This window comes from Falco naumanni, chromosome 7 (genome assembly GCF_017639655.2).
Source record: "Falco naumanni isolate bFalNau1 chromosome 7, bFalNau1.pat, whole genome shotgun sequence".
Taxonomy (NCBI): Eukaryota; Metazoa; Chordata; class Aves; order Falconiformes; family Falconidae; genus Falco; species Falco naumanni.
This window is the reverse complement of record NC_054060.1, coordinates 30644737-30668572: the sequence shown is the minus strand read 5'-3', so window position 1 is coordinate 30668572 and position 23836 is coordinate 30644737. Positions and strand designations below refer to the sequence as shown.

General features: G+C 38.7%; 1 protein-coding gene across 4 annotated transcripts in view; it reads right to left on the bottom strand.

Moving 5' to 3' along the window:
- PPP2R5E (protein phosphatase 2 regulatory subunit B'epsilon) overlaps nt 1-23836 on the bottom strand; it is a 77417-nt gene that overhangs the window by 21387 nt on the left and 32194 nt on the right. For all 4 annotated transcript variants that reach the window (XM_040600683.1, XM_040600685.1, XM_040600684.1 and 1 more), the window contains one exon: nt 11736-11932. In XM_040600683.1, coding sequence (XP_040456617.1) covers nt 11736-11932 — 197 coding nt within the window. The remainder of the gene's footprint in view (nt 1-11735; nt 11933-23836) is intronic.

Below are 23836 nucleotides of genomic sequence, written 5' to 3'. Positions count from 1 at the left end.
GCCACTAGCCTCAGCTTTCCCTTCTCCAGGTTTTGTTTTTGTTTTTTTCTTCTTTCCACTGATATCTCAGCATTAGCCAGTCTGCCACTACTTCTGTCCACCATGTTCCAGAGAAGCCCACCAACATCTAATTCCCAGTCCTACTAGGCGTCAATGGGCTGAGAGCCATGACTGTTCAGGAGTTACGGGAAACACCATCAACATGCATTTAGAAGTGTTTTCATAAAACACTTGGTTATTTTCCTTTGCACATAAAAACGTTAATGATATCTGCTTAAGGTCTCATCTGTCAGCACTTGTGAAGAATTTGCCAGTGCTATTCACACATTTATATGCCTGGTCACCTCATGCCAAGTACAGAACCTGGTACTAAATGAAAGCAACAAATAGCATTTGCACAACACTTAGCCTACATTTTATTTCATGGTTGGTTTACTTTGCTTAATCTTATTTAGAGGTACTTTGGTGACACTGCTTGGTTTTGTGAGGTTCATGCTGTCAGCAAAGACTGAATTGGAATGCTTTCCTGGGTTAATTACAGTGCTGAATGGAGCACACAGCTTATTATGCAGCAAATCTGATAAACTACAAACATGTTGTAGGGCCTTTCCTGCACTTTGAAGGTGATGTTGTGCCTTCTTTCCACTCTGCTACTGCGTTTGATCCATCCTTAAGCCAGTTAATCAAACAGCTGGGGAAAGCAGCATGTTATCTCCTAATCCCGTCTATACAGGATCTCCTCATTGCAGTTCAGACAAACTAAGCTATTAATAAACAAAACTAGCATGTTCTTCAACATCCTTATTTATTTTTCCAGCCTTTTACTCCTGTAAATGATGTAAAGCTAGTTTGTAAGGCCTGTTTTCACTATGTTGGCAACTTAGTAAGAAAGGGCACTTTAAAGCCAAGAGTTTAAATAAAATCCAAACTGATAAAACAGGTGGGAAAAGGCAAAGTGAAGGTTTAGAATTTGCAAGACAAACAGAACAGATTCAGGTACTCCATAAACAGAAAGATGGAACAGAAGACTGTAGGAAAGCACGTGGCACTCCCAGTGAGGAATATTCACTGATCATGAGGGAAAGACCAAATAAGAGTAAGTATGGTTAAACAAGCAAACATAGGAAAAAGAGGTCACACAGGTTTCTGCTCGGACTTTTCCCTTCTTGCCACAAGAGGGTGTATTTCACTGCAGTTACAGTACAACACTTCACAGAAGCCACCTCTGTACTTGCAAAACTCACGTTTTCAGGTCGCACGACTTTCAGCCTTAACAGATGCAGCACTTATTACAGCCTGTGCTGATAAGATACTGAACCCTGCTTGCCCTGTATGCATACCTGCCAAGTGATTACCAGCAGTTATTAGAACGTATTTTTTCTCCCTCCTCCATCCTCTTCCCCTGACTCATTCATTTCTCTCAAGAGCCCCTCCGTGGAAGACTTTTCTAGTCTCATGAGAAAAACTCAAATAGCTACTCCAGGAATACACACGTTAAAGTTTGTCTTTCCTCAACGATTCCTGAGCTCCTCCGTCTTCTATCCCTGATACGAAAAAGCAGGGACAGGAGGACAGTGATGAGAATCAGCAGGACAGAGTTGTTTCTCTGTTAAGAGCACAGGGCAAATGAGGGTAGACAGCCCAAAGGATTCCCACATAAAAAGGTGGAAATGTACCTGTTGGTGCCTTGGAGCTGAACATCTGGGATTCTGCAATCCCTACTGAAGCATGCTTGGTTAATGCTTCACATTTAAAAATCCAAGTTTTCTCATGATTTGGACGAAAACAGGGAACTAGCAAAACCAAAGGCACTTAGCAGCTTTTTTTTTTTTTCTGCTTTAAACTTCATTTGAAACCACAAAGAATTTTTGCTGCAAATTTAGCCATACATAAATTAATGAAATTTGTACCAACAGATCGGAGAAAATGTAAGTATTCATTAGCTGTTGTGTTTAGAAAATTGAACAAATATTCAATTATGGTACAAGCAAAACCTGCAAGGAAAAGTACATACTTTCCGAGTGAAAAGTTAAACCAAGACAAATTCCTGTAAGGTTTAAATGCAGTCAAACCAAGCCTCGAGCAGTTAGTGGCAAAGCCTTAACAGCATGACAGAAGTATGAAGGGTTCAGCAACAATTAGTTAAGTGCCAGCACTGACACCTGAGTCTTGAGCTTGTAATAAAACCAGTATGATTTCTGGTGAGTGCCTATTAAGAAAAGGCCAGTCTCAAGGCAACTCAGAAGCAAGTTTTTTGCAAAAGAAAATTGACACGCAGGAGTAAAATGCAATGTAAGTTACAATATGGTCCTAGTATACAGTTTGCTCTCTTTAATTTTCTTTTTTACATTAGGAGTAAAGATAAGCTATATGGAGCCAAAACACAGATACTCTCCTGAAAAGCACAAGCAAAACAGGTTATCTTTAAGTGTTTTCCCCAGGTTATCATAATTTTAAAAGATGTGTGCCATTACAGTTACATTAATCACCACAACACAGCACGATAGCTCATTTACATGCAGTGTCAATTTATAGCATGCTTATCTAAATCAGTAGCCTCTGGGTGGCTAATGTTTATAAGCCTCTAAGGGAGAACCGAAGGCAACAAGTTCTTCCATGCATGAACTGCCCAGCTGTACATCAGAGACTTCGACAGCCACCACACAAAGGCAGGAATCGGCTACAAATCTGGAAGGAATAATTTCTCTTGGATAGGCATAAGGTAGCTACTTAATATTTATCCCTGGGCTCCAGCAGCATGCCAAAATTCCTTCAGCTGGATAGCTGCATCATTTCTCTTCTGACCTCTGTTGGATCATCAAGCCAAAGGCCAGCCCTGCCAGCCTGTGCATACAGCCCCTGATGATTCTTCTCCCACAGCCACCACAAACGACTGCTGGTCAATGCTGATTTCCACCTCCCACTGATTAGGAACGCCTCCAAGCCCAGATGATATTTTTGCAAAGCAAATTTGAACTCTAATATTCTAGAAAGTTGTGTCTTGACAGATCTCTCCTATTATGTCCTCAGAGACATCTGCATGCTGTCCTCCGTGACTGTCCCTTCCAGAAGCACACACCAAACCGAGCGTAGAAAAGGACATCACTGCTCCCCCTCTGTGCAGAATCTGAACATTCAAGCAACCAGAAGTCAGTTTAACAAAACCAGTAAAATCTACCCATTGGCACCGAATCTAAAATTTCCAAGATAAAGTTGGGAATGCCAAAATGATAGATTTTTAAATTGGAGATGCCCAGAAACCTCTAAGCTCCATGTCAGTGTGTCAGTCAGGCACAACTTCGACCAGAAGCAAGCAAAAACTTTTCCAGGCAATTACAAGTCAATGTCAATTTGTTAAAAACAAACAAGAAGATCGGGAAGGCTGCTCTGATACCCCCGCAAAGAATGAGCTGCAAGTTCTGAACAGAGCTGATGACCAGTACCTGGCAATGCAGAACCCAAAACCATGAATATGATGTTAAAAGTAACAAGCTTCAAGAAAACCTTGATTTTATCATCACATTTATATCTGAAGTAATTTTTAGAGAAGAAAGTACTAAAACCTTAAGTCTGAAGTCAGCAATAAATGTTCTGAGAAGTCCTCCCTTTGTCCCTCACTGGACTGCTATAAAAATGACAACGCAGTAACAGGAACACCTCACAAATTCAATTTCAGCTCAGTGCTCCTACTCTGTGCTGTTTGAAACAGAGATTTTTATCAGTAATAGTTTTCCTGAATGGAGCCTGAAGTGAAAACATACCCACAGGGAAGCTTAACACATTAGCTATACAAAACCAGGGGAAGTCAATACCCAATTAGCCCACAGGGAACACCTGTTGTATTACCAGTAGCTGGAACCACCCAAATAAACCCCAGGTACATATGGAATTGAAACCAAGTATCTCTGCACACACCGTGTTTAAACTACTGTGCATATTAACAACATCCAGTAACAATAAAATGTAATTAAGCCATAACGTGAAGCCATGCCAACTGGGAGACAATGGCCCTTAATGGACTCTAATCTTGTCCTTCTGAAATACATCTGCATACATTTATCTTTTTGATATTCTTTATGCATTTATATATTTTAGAGCCTGATGTACTACTGCGGTCACTCAGCTATATTCTCTCTCTATAAACCATTGAATCATTCTCAGAAGTTTGACTGAAGTACATCTTGCAAAAAACAGTATCTAATTTTATGTAAAAATCATAAATGATTCCACCAGCATTCTTTTCCTGAAGCTTTACTACTATTAAACTACACCACACTGCTGCTGATTTCAAAGTTGAATCTGCCTGATTCCCTGTTGATTCTCGATAAACCACCAGATCTCTTTACTTCTGTATATATGTTTGCATATGCAGTATGTATGTATTTATATATAGACATGACACTTCCCCAACTTCTGTGCTGGGAAATGGCAAGAAAGAGCTTTTGAACCCAGGCAGTTGTTGGTTTCTTTCTTTGTTTTTAATCCTGTGATTATTTTTGCTTCCTTCCCTTGAGCTCCCACCTGTACACAGCAGGTGCACTGGGGTACGTATAAAAAGTCAGACCATCTCCCTCTTGTTTCGTGCATGTTCCTGTTTTATTTTTTCAACATTCACTTCTTTGAACGGTGCATTGTACCAGAAACTCATATTAAGATACTCACAATAGTAATCCACAATGCTTAGGTCCTTTTCTGCACCACTGCTTGCCTGAATACAGCCTTTCAGAGCTTAATATTAGATGCCTTCTTTTTGCCCAGCAGCATTAATTTTGACTTGGCTACATTCAAATGGACTCTGTTGCACTGCGAACACAGTCAACAATCCAGATCACACGGTGGGGGGAAAAAACGTTCCTCTCATCTTTTCTTGACCTTTAAGTCTAAAAATTCAATCTGCAAGAATTTAGCTCTGGATCAGGGCTCCTAAACTTGTTAGCTTACAATTTCCCACTTCAGCAGCAGTAGCAGCTTCCATCCATACAGATGAGCAAGCAGCAACACCAAGATCCTTCGGCTATGCTCATAGGAGCAAGTCTGTAGAACAGAAGAGCTGGTGCTCTGGTGCAATGACCACAACATGTACGTTTGGAGGGAAGAGTTTCTTTCTAGTGATCTCTTGCATTGAAGCCCATTAGCAAGTTGGAAAGCTTAGGTACACTCCTGGAGTAGGCATTCATCCAAAAGGAAGAAAATTTACAAACCCCGAGACTCCTCCATCACAAGCATCGAAGTGGAGTGAGGAAAAAATGGGAGATCCACTTCAAGAGCACATTCACCATCTCAGAAGTGCTAGCACAGCCCCATCCCCAGGCAGCCCCGGGTAGACTTCTCGCTGCTGGAAACTGGAGCTCTGAAATTCCACTCTAGGTCACCTAGACCTCAAGCATAACCGTGCACCCTACTACTAATGACCCTATTCACTGCTACCTCCATATGTAACTATGATTTGAGATGATCCAATGGAACAGTTATTAATTTAATGTGTGCCCGGTTGATACTATACAATACAATCTAAAAGCATCATAGCAGTAAGTCAAGTATCTTGGACAAATTCAAAGCACAGTACCAGCAGAAAGAGCCCCTCGTCTGTAGAGCAGGCATCAGATCAAGTGAAAGCCTGCCAATACATAAACTTGAACTCTAGACAGCATTACAAAATTCATACTGTCTCAGACTCCAAAGTGAAGAACATAACAAAAATTCAAAACCCAAGGAAACTATCTCCCAGAAGATTCACATTGTGCTTAACTACAGATACAATGCCTGAAAAGTATTTAAGATGACACAGCCAAAATGAGGGGTTGGGGTGCACATTCCTTTGAGATAAATAAATAAAGAAAGAAATAAAGAAATAAAATAGCTGCAGTTTGAAACAAGTACTTCTTGGAACAAAACTATTCTTCCAGTTTATTTCTTTGCTCTAGACCTAGTCACTGTACCATTATGCAGATAAGAGTCTGACGAATGAGAGGCCTATGTAACCAACAGGAGGAATAATGGATACGGGTAAATGTAATTACATACTGTCGGGAAAAATTATTAGGAGCAACTACTGCAAGAGGAGCTGCCTCCAACTGATATTTTGAGAGGAGTACAGAACATCAGAGCCTCTTCTTTTAATAAGCATTGTGGGTTTTGTGCAAACTAGGTGTATAAAGAACATGAATAATAAAAAGCATCTAACAGCAATTTGGAAATAATGCGTAAAAGAAACTGAAGTCAGATTCTTTTTTTGCTTCTACAGAATTGATAACCCTCACAGTAAAGAAACAAGAACACAATTTAAAATCTGATGTGATTTTTACCTTTTTTTTTTTTTAACTCTGATAGCATGCTTGCTCCATCATGGCTACATCTACATGGCAATTTTTAATCAAAGTCCATTTTGGGGGCATCAGAGGACATTGCATCTTCCTTTCAGCATTTGGGATGGTTTCAAACAATCTGTTCAACTTCTACTGATTCAAGTTGAGTTTAAGATTAATTCCCAATATTTTACAGAAATCTTGAAGTTATACAAGAGGCATTATTTATCAATTCTTATAAGAGTATATGATTTATTTCCCTTAAACTCAGAATGACATTCAGTATTATATTTTTAAATATAATGCAAGAACCAACAGGAACATATGCACAGGGTTTTAGTTAAATCAAAAAGGTAAGACTGAATGTAAGTAGACTTGCATTAAAATCTCTATCCAAGAACATTTAAACAGAGAAAACCCTAAAAAAGATGAACATTTAGCGAGCAGGGTGTCATACTTAGTCATATGTTATAGCTAAAGCTATAGAAAATAAAGAAACTCATAATGCCTATGAAGTCTAACAGCTAGAACACTTCCTAAAAATAGGTTCCTTAACATACTAAAAAAAATCATGGCTTAACAAGATATTCTTTATGTTTAAGGTCTGTCACAAACTCCTGATCAGACTCTGCCCTCACATCTGTTGAGACAAACCTCCAGTAAAAGGAATGTAATCCCTCTAGATTTATATCAGTAGAGAAATTAATTAAAAAAAAAAAACCAAAACAAACTTTAAAATGCAATTCTTGGTATTTATTTGGTTATTAATTTAACCAAGTTTCTTTCATTGTGTTGCTCAACATAGCTTCTGAGCTGCAAGACATCTAATATGGTTTCACTTTGGCTATAGAGATTACAGTCTTATTTTACTTGATTCATCACTACAGAAAAGACAAAGATGGTAACATGAAGCACAAGGCATTTCTGCACTTAAGAGGAGAACAAACACTATTCCATTCTAAAAGGTGTATCTCAAAAAAGTTTCATTAGCAATCTCTTAGGGGCTGGCAACCATTCACACATGCTGCATAGACATCACAGTAAAGTTTAGGGGGTGGGTTTACAATTCTTGAAGCAGCAAGCAGGAGAGCTGAAGTGTTGCTCACCAACAGAGAGATTCATTCAGATTTCTCAGTTTAACAGCTTGTCAATTTTTCCCCATCCAATTTTTTTAAATGAAAGAAATCAGTTTCCTCAATCTGTGTCTTAATACCCAGAAACTACATACACCCTTTAGGATACCACAGATAATAACAAACATTCATTTCATTCAACTACCATCGTTTAAGCTACCAACAAAATCAGCATCATTAGTTTAAGCCTCCACATTTTGCTCAGACAGGAACAAATTTTAGATTAAGTGTCCAATTATTGGCTCATAAAGTCGTATTACTGGCATTTCCTTCTTAGCAGAGTGTGGACTAATTGGCAAGGGCCTTTTTTCCTAAGACCAGCCTAATTTTAAAAAATGTCATATGCCCTTCTGAACAACACATCAAACTGCAGGGGAAGCACGCTGAGCAATACCTTCCTGAATAAATCTGTCCAGCTTATGGCCATTAACACAAATCCCAACTGCTCTTCCCATCAACCAATATTGATGACAGTGACAATGCCACTGCAAGCTTGCTTTGGTGGCCATTAGTAAATTTAATTATTTTTTTCTTTTTAAATAACCAGTAACATGCCAAACGCTTCTGCATATACCAAGCTAAAGACAGTGGCTTAAAAAAGTGGACATGCACGCAGGCTGACGAAGAGCCAAGTGATCCCACATTTAGCTATATACAGCATCACATCATAAGTTCAAGAGAACAAGATGGAAATATGTGATACTACAAATTGGGGATGAAAGTTTTAATGGCATGAATTTAGGATTACTGGAAGTAAAAATATCCAGGAGCTGTTATGCTGGCTATCACAAACGACTGTTTTTGAAACCCTTAAGTCATAACACCTCCACATTCTAGAAGTAATTAAAAATCTCAGAGTTTCTGAAGAATTTTACAGGCAACCTTTTCTATCTTAGTATCTGTAAAGCCAATGAACAGAGAATGCTAATATAAACGTATGTTCTAAAACTTTAAAACAATAAAAGGCTCTTCCACAGATACTACCTTTTTGGACGTTTTAGAAACTTAGATTTAAGGCAAGAAAAGACTTTGGCCATTAATTCTTCTTTGTAAATATTAGTAATTTTTTAAGTATCAGCTTCATACTGGTGTGCCTTTTTTCTGCTCCGAAATGATGCCAAAACTCACAAAACACTTCTTTCTTTTTCCTCTATTTACAATACTTCCCTTCACCTCCAAATAGCCCAAAGGGCTAAACAGGAAATATTAATTCCTGGATTCATAAATAAATATAACAGGGAGGAGGCCTTTCAAAGGGACAAAGAACACATGTGCTCCATTTTGATCAGCTTTAAGATACTGGTCTTTCAATCAAAACACTCCCATGACAATTGTGGCAGGCACGTCAACAGGGACATTGATTTGGTCGGGACATAGATCTGTCTTCTTCACTATCATGACAAGTGTGAGATTGCCAATGTGACAGTTCCTTTGTGAACACAGTTGGAGACCTAGATGAAGACCCTCAAAAGCAGATAAAGGCGGCAGTTGCACTCATGAAGTCAACTGTGTGCAGTTATGTCTATCTCAGTATACAATTACAAGCACAATTCTGCTGGAAACAAACGCATGCACTTTTTGCAAAGGGCAAGTTACACCAATCAGTGCTTCAGCACAAAGTGACTAATGCTGTCTCTTCACCAGGCAGTATGTGCTGAAAACTTTGTTTTATAAAATATTGGAAGTCCTGCCTTTCCCTCTAGGACCTGTATAACTGTACCAAAGTGATGGGAGAAGTCTTACTTTTATAGGCAAAGAACTGGAGGGAAAATGGTATTTGCACCAGATAGCCTATCTGTAAAATACAAAATACATGCAACCCGCAAAAGCCTTGATGATGTGCTTTAGTAGAAACGCTGCATTAGCATTCGTTGGGATGATCGACAGAAATCACTCATGCATTTGCCATAGATTCATTCACATAAATTCAATACCAGAGTACAGCATCCTGCTCACATGGAATAAAACCACCAAAGTGTTTTTCCAAAAGCACATGCACCAAGAACGCTGCTGGCTGGGACAAGTACAGTTGGGGCGCTCCAGCTGCCCAACAGCTTACACTTTCATAGAGCCACAAGTGTCTGTTGCAGGCTAGAGTTTCTTACAGAATTTAAATATTACAACTGTCCAGGAAATTCTTTAGGAAAAAAACATGTCCACCTCCCTAATTACTTAGGCACCTTTTTATTTGTAAAAAATACAGGTCTGGGCAGTCAAGGGCCACTGAGTAGCCGTGAACAGGACTTGAGAATATTCTCAGTCCTCCCCTGCTTAAATACCCTGGGGCACTGAAGAGAAAACATAGCTTGAGGTCAGCACTGGAGCCCAAATGCAAGACATGGTGAAGAAGGGCATGCATGATGCAATGAAAGGATCAGGGGAACACTGGAGGAAAGAAGATAGAACAGCTTTCCATATCCAAAAATGAGCTAAGCTGAAACTGGAATTCCTGAAGCTCCATTAGCAAGCATCTGTGAAGTCCACTGGAAAAATTTACACTGTACCTTTACTTCCAGTGACTCCTCCATATCAGTGTTACAGACCATATTTAAAAACATTATTTAAAGCCATGCCTTTCAAGCTATGTAAGCAATGCATCATTTCCTTAAGATAAAAACTGTTTTGTGAATCAATGTGACTGCAGGGGCAGTAGGACACGCTAGCAAACAGGTTTTGCATCTCTTCTACAGTGCAAGTTCAGCCTGAGTCATAGTTATCATTTATGATTCAAACTGAACTTCATGAGCAGTTACACGTGAAATTCTGGTTTCTTGGGGCCCAACCTAAGACAACACTAACTTGCAGAGTCTTTATTTTACAAATGTTGCTGCAGTGAACAACTATAATCGAAGTCAAAGCGAGAACACAACCTCAATAACAGAAACGCATTAAAAAAAACCCAAATACCAAATTCTCCCAGGAGGTAAGTTTGGAAGCATCTCCTACACACAGGAGAAGTACCTAATTTTATTGACGTTACCTGCGCATCAGTGTCCTGTCTATACAAAGGGTATGATATAATTTGTTCATCAAAAGGGGTACAAGTAAGATTAAACTAACATTTGCAAACCATTTAAATACTACAGTGCGGCACCAGCAGAAGAACTGAGCAAACAACCAGTAATTCTGTATTCAGACTGGTATTTGAATGGCAACCACATGCTGAACAAATAACATAACAGACTGAAAAACACACAGTTCATTCAGTAGATTGGTCCAGTAGAAAAGAGAGAAAGGGAGGGTAAGGAAAAAGGGGAAGAATCTGATCACATAATTATCGGCTTTTTAACAATGCAAACACACAAAGAAGTCATATTAACATTTTTCTATACACCCTTAATTCTGTTTTTCACTATTAACTGCTTGATGATTCTGTCACAATTTACAGCTATTTTTAAGTATTACAGACAAGCAACACAGCATGTATCTGTGTGCCAGCAAAGAAATGAGGAGCACATATAATGTAATGTAAAATCTATTCATGTTTTCCTTCTTACAGCACATAGCCAGTGGATTCCATGCTCACACAGTACCATTAGAAAACCAACATCACCAAATCTATATTTAACTAATTGCCTTCTCATCCAGATAACAGGTTAAAGGGTCCTGTATGGTAGTACAGAATAAACATTTTAAAGCAGTGATTGATTTTGCCAATCACAATGAACATTCTTCACCACATAGCTAGCATCTGGGACTGTTTCCATTTTTACATTGAAAACACTATTTGACAATTTGTATATACAAGGTATGGCTTTGTTGTTGAGTAATCTTGCTCACTCTAACAGCAGCTGCTATGAATCCACGTAATAAACCCAGGACGTTTTCACACTGATCCTATACAACATTTTTAGCATTTATTATTTAAAAATCATTACCTGTGCATACCTTAGGCTATCTCCACCTAAAGTATACACTCAAGAGCTTGGATGAAGTTCAAAGAAAGGTAAGGAACTTGCAAAAATTATTCCATTATTCATACGGGGCGTGGGGGCGAGGGAGGGGAAATGTGAGGGACACCGATTTTATGGCTGCTGGCTTTCTCCATCAGGAAACAATCCAGGTTTCCTTTCATACACTTGTTACACTGTAATAACCATCATCTACCTGACTTTAATTAAGAATATATAAGAATTAATATTTTTGTCTTTGGAGAATTATCCTCTAGTGATGTCTAGTACAAAATATAAACCAAAGGCCTTATTTAATCCACCTACTCCAGGGTTCAATTTCGCCCACAACGCACATCTGGAATTGCAAGTGGATTTAAAGAGACCACGAGAAAGAAGGAACTCACCATTCTAACTACTTCAGGGTAAGTCTGCTCTGTCAAACAGCCTCTGCTTATTGTAATGTAGTCCACCAGTTCATTAAGAGTGGAGCGCTTGTATTCTTTCATTTTAAGGTCTGAAAGCGTGTCCATGAAGTCAAAAATGACACAGCACTGTTGAAGTTTCTTTAGGAACAGTTCAGGCTGCTCTGAAGATGGAACGTCTATGAAACAAGAAAGGAAATCTTGGTGAGTCTGGCATCTTATTATACAAAACAGGATTTCTTTTTGAACATAAATTTCAAAGGAAAGCAGCATTCATAGAATTTTGTAAAACAGAGCTCAGATTAACAAACGAACCATTTATAGGAACTGTATTACTATTGTATGTTTGAGACCTTGAACAACATAGTGCGGAAGTGATTTAATCATCACCTGCTATTAAGAAAATTAAGTTCACCAGAAAAGTCCAGGCTGAAGTGGAGAAGGCAAACACAACAACATTCAAGACTTAATTCTACGATATACCACTACATACACTGGCGGCTGACATTCACCATCGTTAACTTACACTCCAAAGAAGGATGAAAGAACTGTCAAACACATCAAGCTTGAGTAATTTGTATTTCTAAAAACACTGCGTCATTTATAAGCCTATATGAATGTACATGAATATGTATATGAGTACACAGCAAGACTATAATTCTGCAAACAAGTTTTCAGATTCAATCATTACCCCCATGTGGACCCTTTCCAAAGCAAAATCAACTTTACTGAAACACAGTGAGGATTTTTTGCTGCACTATGAACACATAACATGCGTTAATAGGGACATTTTCACACAAAATAATAGTATGTGCTTGACCAACACAGTGAGCAGAATGTACTACTTACTGCTTTTGCACTGTTTTCTTAATTCTCAGCAGATAAAAGACTTAATACTAAAATTAACGTCAACTTCTTAGTGGTTTGTTGGTTTACCAAGTGCATCAAAAGAGTACACAGAAAGCTTAGTTCATCTGATGTTGACATACACAAGAGGCTAACAAGAGCAGAAAGCTGCAGAAATGTAATATGCATTTTTACTCTGAAAGTACCCTGTCAGACTAGCGGGTACTTCAGTTCCTTTGATCTACCTTCTGGTTTTTCTTTCTTTAAAGGCACAAATGGTCCATCAGCACTGGAATCCAGCGGACGACCTTCCAAACCACAATACAACACATAAATACATTTCAACTAGAAAATGTTAATACTAAAGGACTGATGTTTATTTCTTAAAACTTGGACATACTAGTAAAAAAACAACCTTAGACAGAACTTTCTGTTGTTGAGCTAAGGAATACTTGGTAAACCCTGGAAGCTGTCAGAAATTGTATAGTAGTTTTAAGGACAAAGTACCATGAATTTGTTTAAATTAAAACCATGTACACAACAGTTACTAGGTTCAAGTTCAAAAGACCTATGAAATAGTACAAGGTCATAGCACACAACCGCATATTTAAAAAGTACTGATAGAAATGCAAGGACCCCAAGGCACTTCACACCAACTCAGTGCATTGCTTAAACACTGAAAAGAATAAATACGGATTGCAGATGCTACATGCTTTCTGACCTGGCATGATAAAGCACAACAGTTTATTCAACCTTTTTTTCTGCTCACGTCACTGCAGTAGTGGCAGGATTCAATAGGTTAGCAAACTGCATCATGCAAAGTACAACCAAGACCTTGGTAAAAGTCTAATTGATGATACTAGGCAGCACACACCGATCTCATATTTATTAGGCTTGGGTAAGCTCTACAACAGCGGTGTCCAAAGGAAATTAAGCAGGGGGAAGCAGTTAGTTATGATACCATGCTTCTTATCATTGGAATCGTTCACCCCACGTTCCCAAAGGCTACACTTATCTGTGGTACTGAAGATGCAACAAACATGGTCCTGCAGAACCCTATCAAGAAGAGCTACACAGGAGAAGAATCTCCCCCAAACACCTCTGGAAAGCCAAAGGTCCCCAAACCAGGTCACCCTAAAGCCATTCCACTGGCCTCGAACATGTTTCAAATGCCTCACAGCAGGCACTGCTGAAACCTATGATAAGCCAAGGGGTCAGAGAAACTCATTAGCCTGCACCCATTACAAAAAAGACCACTTTTATTAGCAACCTTTCTAAGGTTACAGCCTTACAGGAGATAAAGAGCCTGGGGAAGCAAAGTACTTGTGGATGCTTTCTTGACTACCTGCTTTCAAATAATACAAAAAAGGAGAACGGACTTCAGAGTTTACTGTTATTAGCAAGCAGGCAACAATTAATCAATTAACAATTTATTCCAAAAGACAGATGTAAATACAAGCTGGGTGTGTGGGGGGTGGGGGGGTGACAAAAGTGCAACCAGTTACTTTTCAAGAGTATTATTTTTAACTCTAATTTCCATTCTTTCTTATGCCATCACTCACCACAGAACATGAAAATATGTAAATGGTATCAATAAAATCTGCAACGTTATATGAACATAATGGGGTCTGGGTTGCATTGTTCTACATGGCTCACACACGTTTACTTTGACAAACAAGGGCATCATAGTCAAAGAAAAATACAGACTGCACACAGATGGGAATCCATTCAGATACAATTCAGCACAAGTTATAACCAGACTCACATGACTCCAGATCACACTCATGTTAAGGTAGGGTCAGTATTAAATAAAAATTAACAAACAACTAAAGCATTAAAATAACTGACAGAAGTTTGGTTTTCTCCAGTTAAGTATCTGGAGGTGTGGGAACAAAAAAAAAAATGTAATTAAGTTTTTCTCAAGAAAAAACACTCTAAAACACTACAAAAAATTCATGCCAGCCTTACTATGTCAATAAGCCACACAAACTACAGGGGCAAACTAAAAACAAACAAAAAAAAAAACAAAACCCACCACACCCAATCAAAAAAAACACAAACAAACAGCAAAATCCTCCAAAGCCCCACAAAACAAAACTCCACAAATCAACTGTTCTAGTCATATCTGGTTTTCCTTATTAAGGAAGTTGCCACTCATACTACAAAATAAAATTGTAAGAAGTTTCACTTAATATTTCTCACCATTCTTGGGAATTCCAGGTGACTTGGAAACAGGGAAACACTTAATGCCTAAGTTTTTTCTACTTGGTAATGTGGGAAAAGTATGTAAGAGTAAATTTTAGGGGGTCTTAATAAGTATAGCACAAGAAAAGGGCAGCAGAAATCAGTAAAATCAGTATTTCATGTTCCCAACCTTGCCACAGAAGCCATGCCATTTAGCTAGTCTGTGTGGTGGTTTTTTTGATTGGTTTTGGTTTGGGTTTTGGTTTTTTTTTTGAGTTTTCCTTTATCCTCTAATGCCTCTTTCACAGCTGTACAAACCTTACTGAAAGGTCACTAAGAATGGACTTCCCCAGCCATCTTCATGCCACTATTCAAGAGCAAGGAGCACACTAGTACTTGGGGTATGGACGTATTGAGCTCCACAGCAGAGCTGAACTCCTTAATGCAATGACTTGAAATGAAACACGCTGTTCCTTACAGATGTTCACAGTTAGTTGATGAAAAACAGCAAATCATTTTCTTCTCAGCAGACAGATACTCAGAGCTTTCAATGAATTCTGCAACAGTTTACTCTTGTACTGACGCACAGCCAAACATTCAGGCTGCAAAACTTAATAACCTGCGATATTACCATCGTGTCTACTTTCAGTTGGAAGAACTGATAATTGAGCAACTGCTCTAATACATCTGTGTAAAAACCTATAGTACTTCAATATTAATCTATAACAAAATCAAAATGACACTACTAGGTGGTGTGTGTGATTTATGACCAATGCACAGGAGAGCATACATTTATTAAAATCAAAATTTAAAGAAAGATAAACTTCTGTCTGGATGACTCTGAGAATTCTCATTTTCAGAAGGTCTTTGCTACAAGCTAACCTTCAGGCTTGTCAGTTTTCTCTTTAGCCATTTAAAACTGTATAAAGCTTCTGAAATACACCTGGTATTCAAAAATGCAAAAAAGAAATTGGTTTAGTGAAAGCAAGTACTAATATATCTGAACAATGATAATGAAGATAGAATCTGAGCCTTTAACAAAATCAAGTGTTTTATAAAGTTATCAGAAAAAATGACAAAAAAATACTGTAATTTATTTTAGACATGGACCAACAAATGTTACTACAAGGACTGACATACCAATTCTAAAATGGCCAAAGTAATTCAGTTTCTCTCTTAACAGCCTTATTCAAAAATAAACTTAATCCAACCAGCCCATCCTTTCTCACCAGTCCTGTCTGCAGCCTCTGCCTTTTGCGTCCTTTTATCAAATAGACATAAAAATCTGACAGCAAACTTTTACTGCAAGTCTCTAACATATATAAAAATATTCATGTTTATACTGCCTTCATATTTTAATTAATTTACAAGTATATGATTTTGGATTATAGAAAACTGAAACTATGCATCAGAGCTGCAAAATAGCATCCAGACAACTGAGCTAGGGTTCTCCTCCAAGTGCTAGTGAAAAGCCAAGAAGGGGGAGATGCTGAGCACCTGGCTCAGTTCCTGATCCACTTCAGCCTGTAGTTTTGCAATGAAGGGTATGATGCCGGGAAGTGAAGAAGTGAAAATGGGGGAGGGACTGAACTCCTTAAACCAGCATGGCAGCTGTAAGGAAAAGTCAGCGGATTGCAGACACAAGACAGCATAGGGCCTAGAATTACAATAAAACAAGACAAATGACACAGATTACACATAAAATATTAAGCAAAACCAAGATATGCTCACACATGCAACCCTGCACCCACATGTATACTACCAGAACATTTATTAATAGCTAAAATCAACATGGCCTCAGAATAACTATTGCTTCCAGTGTATATAGATTACTGTTATTAATTAGCTTGAAGATTACTTTTGCATAAAGAACTAGCATCATCTTCTTGTATGACAGTAAAAGCAAAGAACACATTAAACATGAAAAACAAAAAACATACTAAAAATGAAGTATGTCCAGAATGGGGGATAGACAGATTAATAGTAAGTTTTTTACTACCATAAATTTTTAGAACTTCCTTACAATTTCCCAAAATCTGAGAATGTATTCACTCACCTCCAACCACTGAGATTGTTTCCCATATTCTTTCCCAATCAACTTAATGGCAAAACAAATCCCCTTTTTCTTCAGTTTCTATATCTTCCAGTTATTTAATAAACCTAGGACTATTATTTTCATAGTTAAGTATCTTGGTTTGACCCCAGCCAGCAACTAAGCACCAGAGAGCCACTTACTCACTGCCCCCACCCCCAGCAGGATGGGGACGAGAACTGGGAAAAATCTAAAACTCACAGGCTGAGATAAGAACAATTTAACAACTGAAATAAAATTAAATATAATAACAACAACAACAACTGTAATGAAAGAGAGAGAGAGGGAGAGAGGAATAAAATACAAAAGGGGGGGAAAAAAACACCAGACACGTGATCACAATACAACTGCTCGCCACTCAGCCAGTCCCTAAGCAGTGACCCCAAGGTCACAGCCAACTCCTCCAGTCTGAATACTTAAATACTCAGCATGACGGTCCATGGTATGGAATATCCCTTTGGCTGGTTCGGGTCAGCTGTCCTGGCTCTGCTCCCTCCCAGCTTCTCGTGCCTCTGCTCACTGGCAGAGCATGGGAAACTGAAACGTCCTAGACTTAAGGTAAGCATGACTTAGCAACAACTAAAACATCAGTGTCTGATCAACATTATTCTCATACTAAACCCAAACCACAGCACTGTACCAGCTACTGAAAAATAAATTAACTCTATCCCAGCCAAACCCAGGACATTAAGTAAAATGACTTTGTGACATAATAGCTCTAAAAAACCCAAACAAACCACTTCTGCTTTGCTGCCACTCACCAAGCCACCAAGTTAAGCATAACCAACTACTGAACCTACCTGCAGAAAGTAGGCAGCAGTGCATAAACATCTTTATGTCTACATCTTTCCCCCCCATAAGTCACTATGAAGATTCTGTTTTGTAAGAAGCTAACATTCAAGTTTTTAGTCAAATAAAACTTGCAAATTTGATTTTGAAAGCCTTCTGGTCTTCTTTGAGAAGTTCACTTCAGCAGAAGGTCCAGTAACACCCAGCCCAAAGCTTTCAGCAACACAAGGTCCTATCATACATATACCCCAGCACATAACGAGCCACATTTCTATAAGCCACTTTTCACAGCAGATAATTGTTCTTAACATGCCAAAAAGTACAACTGTTTGCCCTCTCTTTCTTACACACACTTCTGGAGAAAAGTAATCACTATCCTGATTGCATTAATTCAATTTTCCTGACTGGCTGTCAATACTTCGAATGCTTTGTTAAGTCAGTAATCATTCATTTATAATAGGTGCTTTTTTCAAAGCTGCTTTCCCAACCCATTCTCTATACTTAATAATTACAGAGGCAGGGCAGCAGTTAGGCACCAAACATATAAAGTCTAACCACTACCAACATTATCCACACAGCAATAAACACAGTGGGACAAACTCAAACCGACTCTTATGAGCGAACATGCACAAAAAGCAAAGCACAACATTAACATACTGTTTCCGGCACATTCAAAAATGCATGATTAGAAGTGCAACACCGGACACACTCCACCACTTTTCCTGATAATCAGGGGCTTTTCAGATAATCAGTCACAAAATTGAAACTATTCCCCTGACCATAAATTTCTCCCTGATCAAACTGAATGAGTTCTCACCAAGTGGAAGTCTCCTGGGTAGCTTCACAGGGGTCATGGATACTGCAAATCATTCTGCTGCTTGCTGATACTCCCCGATCACCTCACAGAGGCCTTCAACAAACACCATTTACTGGGATGAGTAGTTTGAAAGCAGCGTAGATCTACCACTTGATTTGAGTGCTTTGAGGCATATGGAGTAGCATTACAAGCAACAGGGGATACTGCTTAATAGATATACTCTTAAGACACAACAAAATTGTATAGCGTGGACAGACTTTTAAATGTATTAATCAAAATTCTGCCTTTACACATGTATGTAAAAATCTTATGAGCTTCAGTCCCTTAATAGAGAACCCATAGAGGAAGGGTTGCCCTTTCCTTCATCGCAAGACCAAGAACTAAAACCAAATTGACAATAAAAAGAACTTCAATAAAGCATATTTTTAAGAAACAGACTTCTGAAGTTCATGAAACTTCAATTAACTTTTTTGCCTACTGCCACAGCAGACAGGGCGCAGGCAACAGTGCAAGCCCCCCCACTTTCACCCATACGGCTCAACCCAGAGCCACAGCAGTCAAGGTTTCAGTGAGAAGATTCCTTTAGGCTACGCTTTGGCAATCTGTGACCAACACTTGTTCACCCCACCACTGCCCAGTGGCGTCTGCGCTGTGAACATCTTTCAACTTGAGAGCAGACCATGACCACAAGCTTGGTTGTCAAAGCTGCTGATGAGCCACCGCAAAATACTATTACATCCCCACCCAGTGCAAAAGGACTGTATTAGTGCAAATCAGCACCAATGATGTGTCACTCTCAACCGAGCAATTTGCTTCTAGAGTGCCCTAGGTTTTACAAGTCTGGGTACTCTTACTCATCGCTAACCTAACATGATGAATCCGTTATGAAACAGAGTTATATCAAACATCTCAGATAATAATAAGCAGCCAAAGAAATACATAATGGATAGTGAAAATACATGAGCAACTAATGGAAGACAAGACCACCAGGGTATTTGGGTATACCAATGGCTGTTCCAGGTCTCTCAAAAATAGAGGCTTGCAAGATACTTGGTTGTTGTCATGGTTTAACCCCAGCTGGCAACCAAGCCCCACGCAGCTGCTTGCTCACTCCCCATCACCCAGAGGGGTGGGAAGGAGGATCAGAAAGGGATGTAAAACTCCAGCATTGAGATAAGAACAATTTAATATGTAAAGCAAAAGCTGCACAAGCAAGCAAAGCAAAGCAAGGAATTCATTCACCACTTCCCATGGGCAGGCAGGTGTTTGGCCACCCCCAGGGGCGCAGGGCTCCATCACACATAACGGTTACTCAGGAAGACAAACGCCATAATGCCAGATGTCCACCTCTTCCTTCTTCTTCCCCCAGTTTATATACTCAGCATGACGCCATATGGTATGGAATAACTCTTTGACTAGCTTGGGTCACCTGTCCTGGCTGTGTCCCCTCCCAATTCCCTAGCCCCCCCCAGCCCTCTGGCTGGCAGGGCCCAGGAGACCGAAAAGTCCTTGATTTAGCATAAACACCACCCAGCAACAACTAACAACATCAGTATGCTACCAACATTGTTCTCACATCAGAGCCAAAACACAGCACTGTACTAACTGCTAAGAAGAAAATTAACTCTATCCCAGCTGCAACCAGGACAGCTGTATACAGTGTCCCTCACGCTAGCACTAATAATCACTTAATAGTAACCGTGTCTTTTCATAATCAGGTAGCAATGCCTTCTGCCTTAGGTAAGTCGACAACACTTTTCAACCCCTCATTCTTCAATGAACAGGAAGAATTTAGACTAAAGGAGTAACCCAAGACAGTCAGCTTACCCATTCTGCCTACAAATACATTCAAGCCAAAAATTACCCTTATCAAAGATGACAGCAGACAAAGTATGGAAAAGGATTCGAATGACACAAATTTTAGAGAAAAACTGATGGGAGAAAAGCAAGTGGATGAACATACCAGAAGATTTCAGAAGACATGGAAGAACAGCAAAGCAGCTGTGAATATTATAACAAGGGGACAGAGTAGGAAGCCAAAGGCGGCAGAGCTACAACATAAAAAAGTATTAAAAGACCAAGAGAGGAAAGCGAATTAGGTAGACCATGAGCAAGAGACTTGGAAAAGACAGAGAGGAAAAAATTATTTGGTGAATAGGTGACACAATAAAAATAGCAGAATACTTAGAAAAAATAGGGGCTCAAAGCTCCAAACATCAAAAAAAGGGGCTAGATTTGATTAAGCACCTACATATCTGGAGGTTCCTGACACTCTGTGACACCTTTATTTATGGTGAGTTTGCCCAGACATCAAATTAACACTTTTTTTCACTCCCAAGCTGATCACAGGTTTTGTATGTTGCTTTCTCCCCCTCCCCCCAAAATTTTTATTGATGTTTCAGGAACAATGATTAGCAATATTTTTTTAATGGAAGCAAAAAGGCTCGCAAAAATACACATAAATACGTGGCATAAAATCCCTAAATAAGACAAAAATACTTTGCTGAAACACTAAGAATTATTGTGGCAAATTTTCCTGGACTGACTCAAGTTTCTTTTCTACTGGCTCAGAAGTTCATGCTAGTTGTTTTAAGTAGGTTATTGCTGAATTGCACTTTCAAAGTACAAGCTAACCTTCATTCAGAAAAGCGAAAGTCACCAGCTTGCTGAACAGTCACCAGAGAGCTGCTGTCCATGTTGGTCCTGCTACCTGAGAATACTGACCCGAGGTAGTGAAGGAATTATCAGGATACCTTTACCACACACCTTCTGCCTAACCTTCTACCATTAGATATGAAAGACATAATTCTAACCTTTTGAAGTCTTCTACAAGAGGAAGAGGAAAAAAAAAAAAAAAAAACAGATTTTAAATGTTCTTAAAGAAAAACAAATCATCATCTTCTACTTTCTACATTTGTATAAACATAAGCATACATCCACTTACAGGACTTGTGGTTGCTTTGGGGTTTTTAATGTTTGTTGGTTGGTGTTTTCTTTTGCTTTATTTTTAGGCAGTGATCCATTAATTTAGCTAGGTGTGTAAAAAAACAACCCAATACTATGCTGAGAGACAATACCAAACCCCAGGACAATCAGCTCATGCTTTGGTGCTCCCAGAGCTGTATTAGAACACCCTTAGTCTAAGAAACAAAATATACACAAACTTAAAAATCTCTGAATTTTAACATCATGCTCCATGACAAACACAAGACTGACTTACATGAAAAGTGTTTGTAGTTGGAGTTTTTGAGACTCCAGGATTAGTAACTATTATTACCTACTCCTTTTCTCAATTCTAGCTGGTAATGCCTCCAGTGCTGAACCTTCCACTGGTTCCTTTCAGCTCTTACCAGAAGGAGCTGTACACCCGATTAGTCAGGTTTTCCTGTAGGCATTTGAATAGTAAAAGCTACAGGTAGAGCAAATGCAAATCCATAACAAGCCTAACTTACCTACTTACTCAGCTCCTCTACCCTGAAACACATCAAAGAACAGAGACAGAAAACACCATGTAAACAAAGCCATCTCCTTTTCCAAGTGATTTCTCAAATTACAGACATAGAGCAAAGCTACACAGGAGTAACGTAGTGCTCCACTGGGTCACCCTACTGCTGTCTTCCTTTAAAATCACGTCTTCCAAGCTGTTTTCCAGTATATTTTTAACTGCCCAGCTAGTCTCCAGGACCCTGCCATCCTCCATCCATTCCTGAATTCCTAATAGAGCACTGGAATTCCAAACATCAATAGACACTCAGCTCATTATTTCAACTTCGTCATGCTCTGCTCATATCACTTTTATCTTGTACTTTGTTTCTGTTAATTTTAGAGAGAATGATGGATTACACTGTAGCTACAACTTTATCTTGTTACATCGTGTGCAATTTTTTGTGTGTGTTGTAAATTAATGGCAAATCAGAAAATGGCAAGACTAGCAATTTATAATGAGCATCTCATTGTTTCCAGGTTCCTTGGATGTCAAAAAAAACCTAAAAACCTGAAAAAATGTTTCAAGTTCCAGGCTACTAAGTAACACCTTTGCAAAAAAACCACCATGGCCTGCTGACCTAAGCCAGAAGAATCCTTAAGAGGATTATTGTCTTCCTTTTGATAAGATTCTTATCAGATCACAATTTTTTTCTGCATGACATGAGAAGCTTTTGCTCTATAATGATCATTAAATATAACAACACAAATATGTCACAGCAATCTTACAGTTACCTTCCATTCTAACCACAGTCACAATGCAATTCAGGATTTGCATTGGAATTTATTGATTTGGTGCATTAAGTACATAATGAAATCATGATAAAATTATATATCTGTAGATGCTTCCTGTAAGAGTGCAGAAATTATACCTTACTTAGTAAGTGCTCTGAAACTGCCATCTGTCTAAATAAAAATATGCAGTATTAATTTTGCTTGAACTACAGAGTTGCTCTATGAAATTTACTCAGAAACACTTAAGACACTTGCAAAAAAAAAAAAAAAAAGAAGAACCAAGAGCATGGGAAACCCAAAACATAACTCTCATTCAAATGGGCTCAGAACAAGTGCCAGGATTGCTACTCTGCTTGATACTGACCCATTAATTTATCCCAGAAGTCACAGGAGTACTTTATTCTCCAGTGAAAGAAGTAATTAAGTGAGAGCTATTCTATGTAACAAAACCCACTAAGAGCTCAGGCTTATATTTAAAAATATTTATATTTATTAACTTAAATAATATACATACATATAAAATACAGGTTTCTATAACTCTGTTTATACACTAAGAAAAGTTTAATTGAACCCTGAAAGCATAACTTCCATTCCCTTCTCATCTGGTAGGATAAATTTAGTCAAGAACATATTCTACTCTATGCTAATTCACCACAATAGTCTCCCACATTTTCCAGTAAGGCACTACGCAATCCAACTGTCCATCATGTGTTTGCTTTCTCATTCTCTCCATAGAGGGAGCCATGTATGTAATGGAGTAAGAATTTTACAGAACCACACACGTGTAAGATGTTATGTTTGTGTAAGAAAGAGACAAATTTTAATAAACATACCCAACAGTTATGATAAAAGGCGCAGAAACAAGCTGGTGGTGCATTCTAAAGTCCCCATACACAGGTACCCCCACCCCCACCCCACCCCACAAGCTCAATTTCTTACACACGTTTTCTCTTTACTGCAGAAGATCCAGTATGACAGATAACAAAATTACTGGATTTTGGCCTTCATTATTCATTTAGTCTTCTAAATACTAGTTTCAGCCCTCAGATCAGAATCAACACCTCAAGTTGGATTCACTGTTATGCCAAAAACAAGCTGGGGTTGCAGAGGATGATGCATCTGCAGCAGCATATCCCT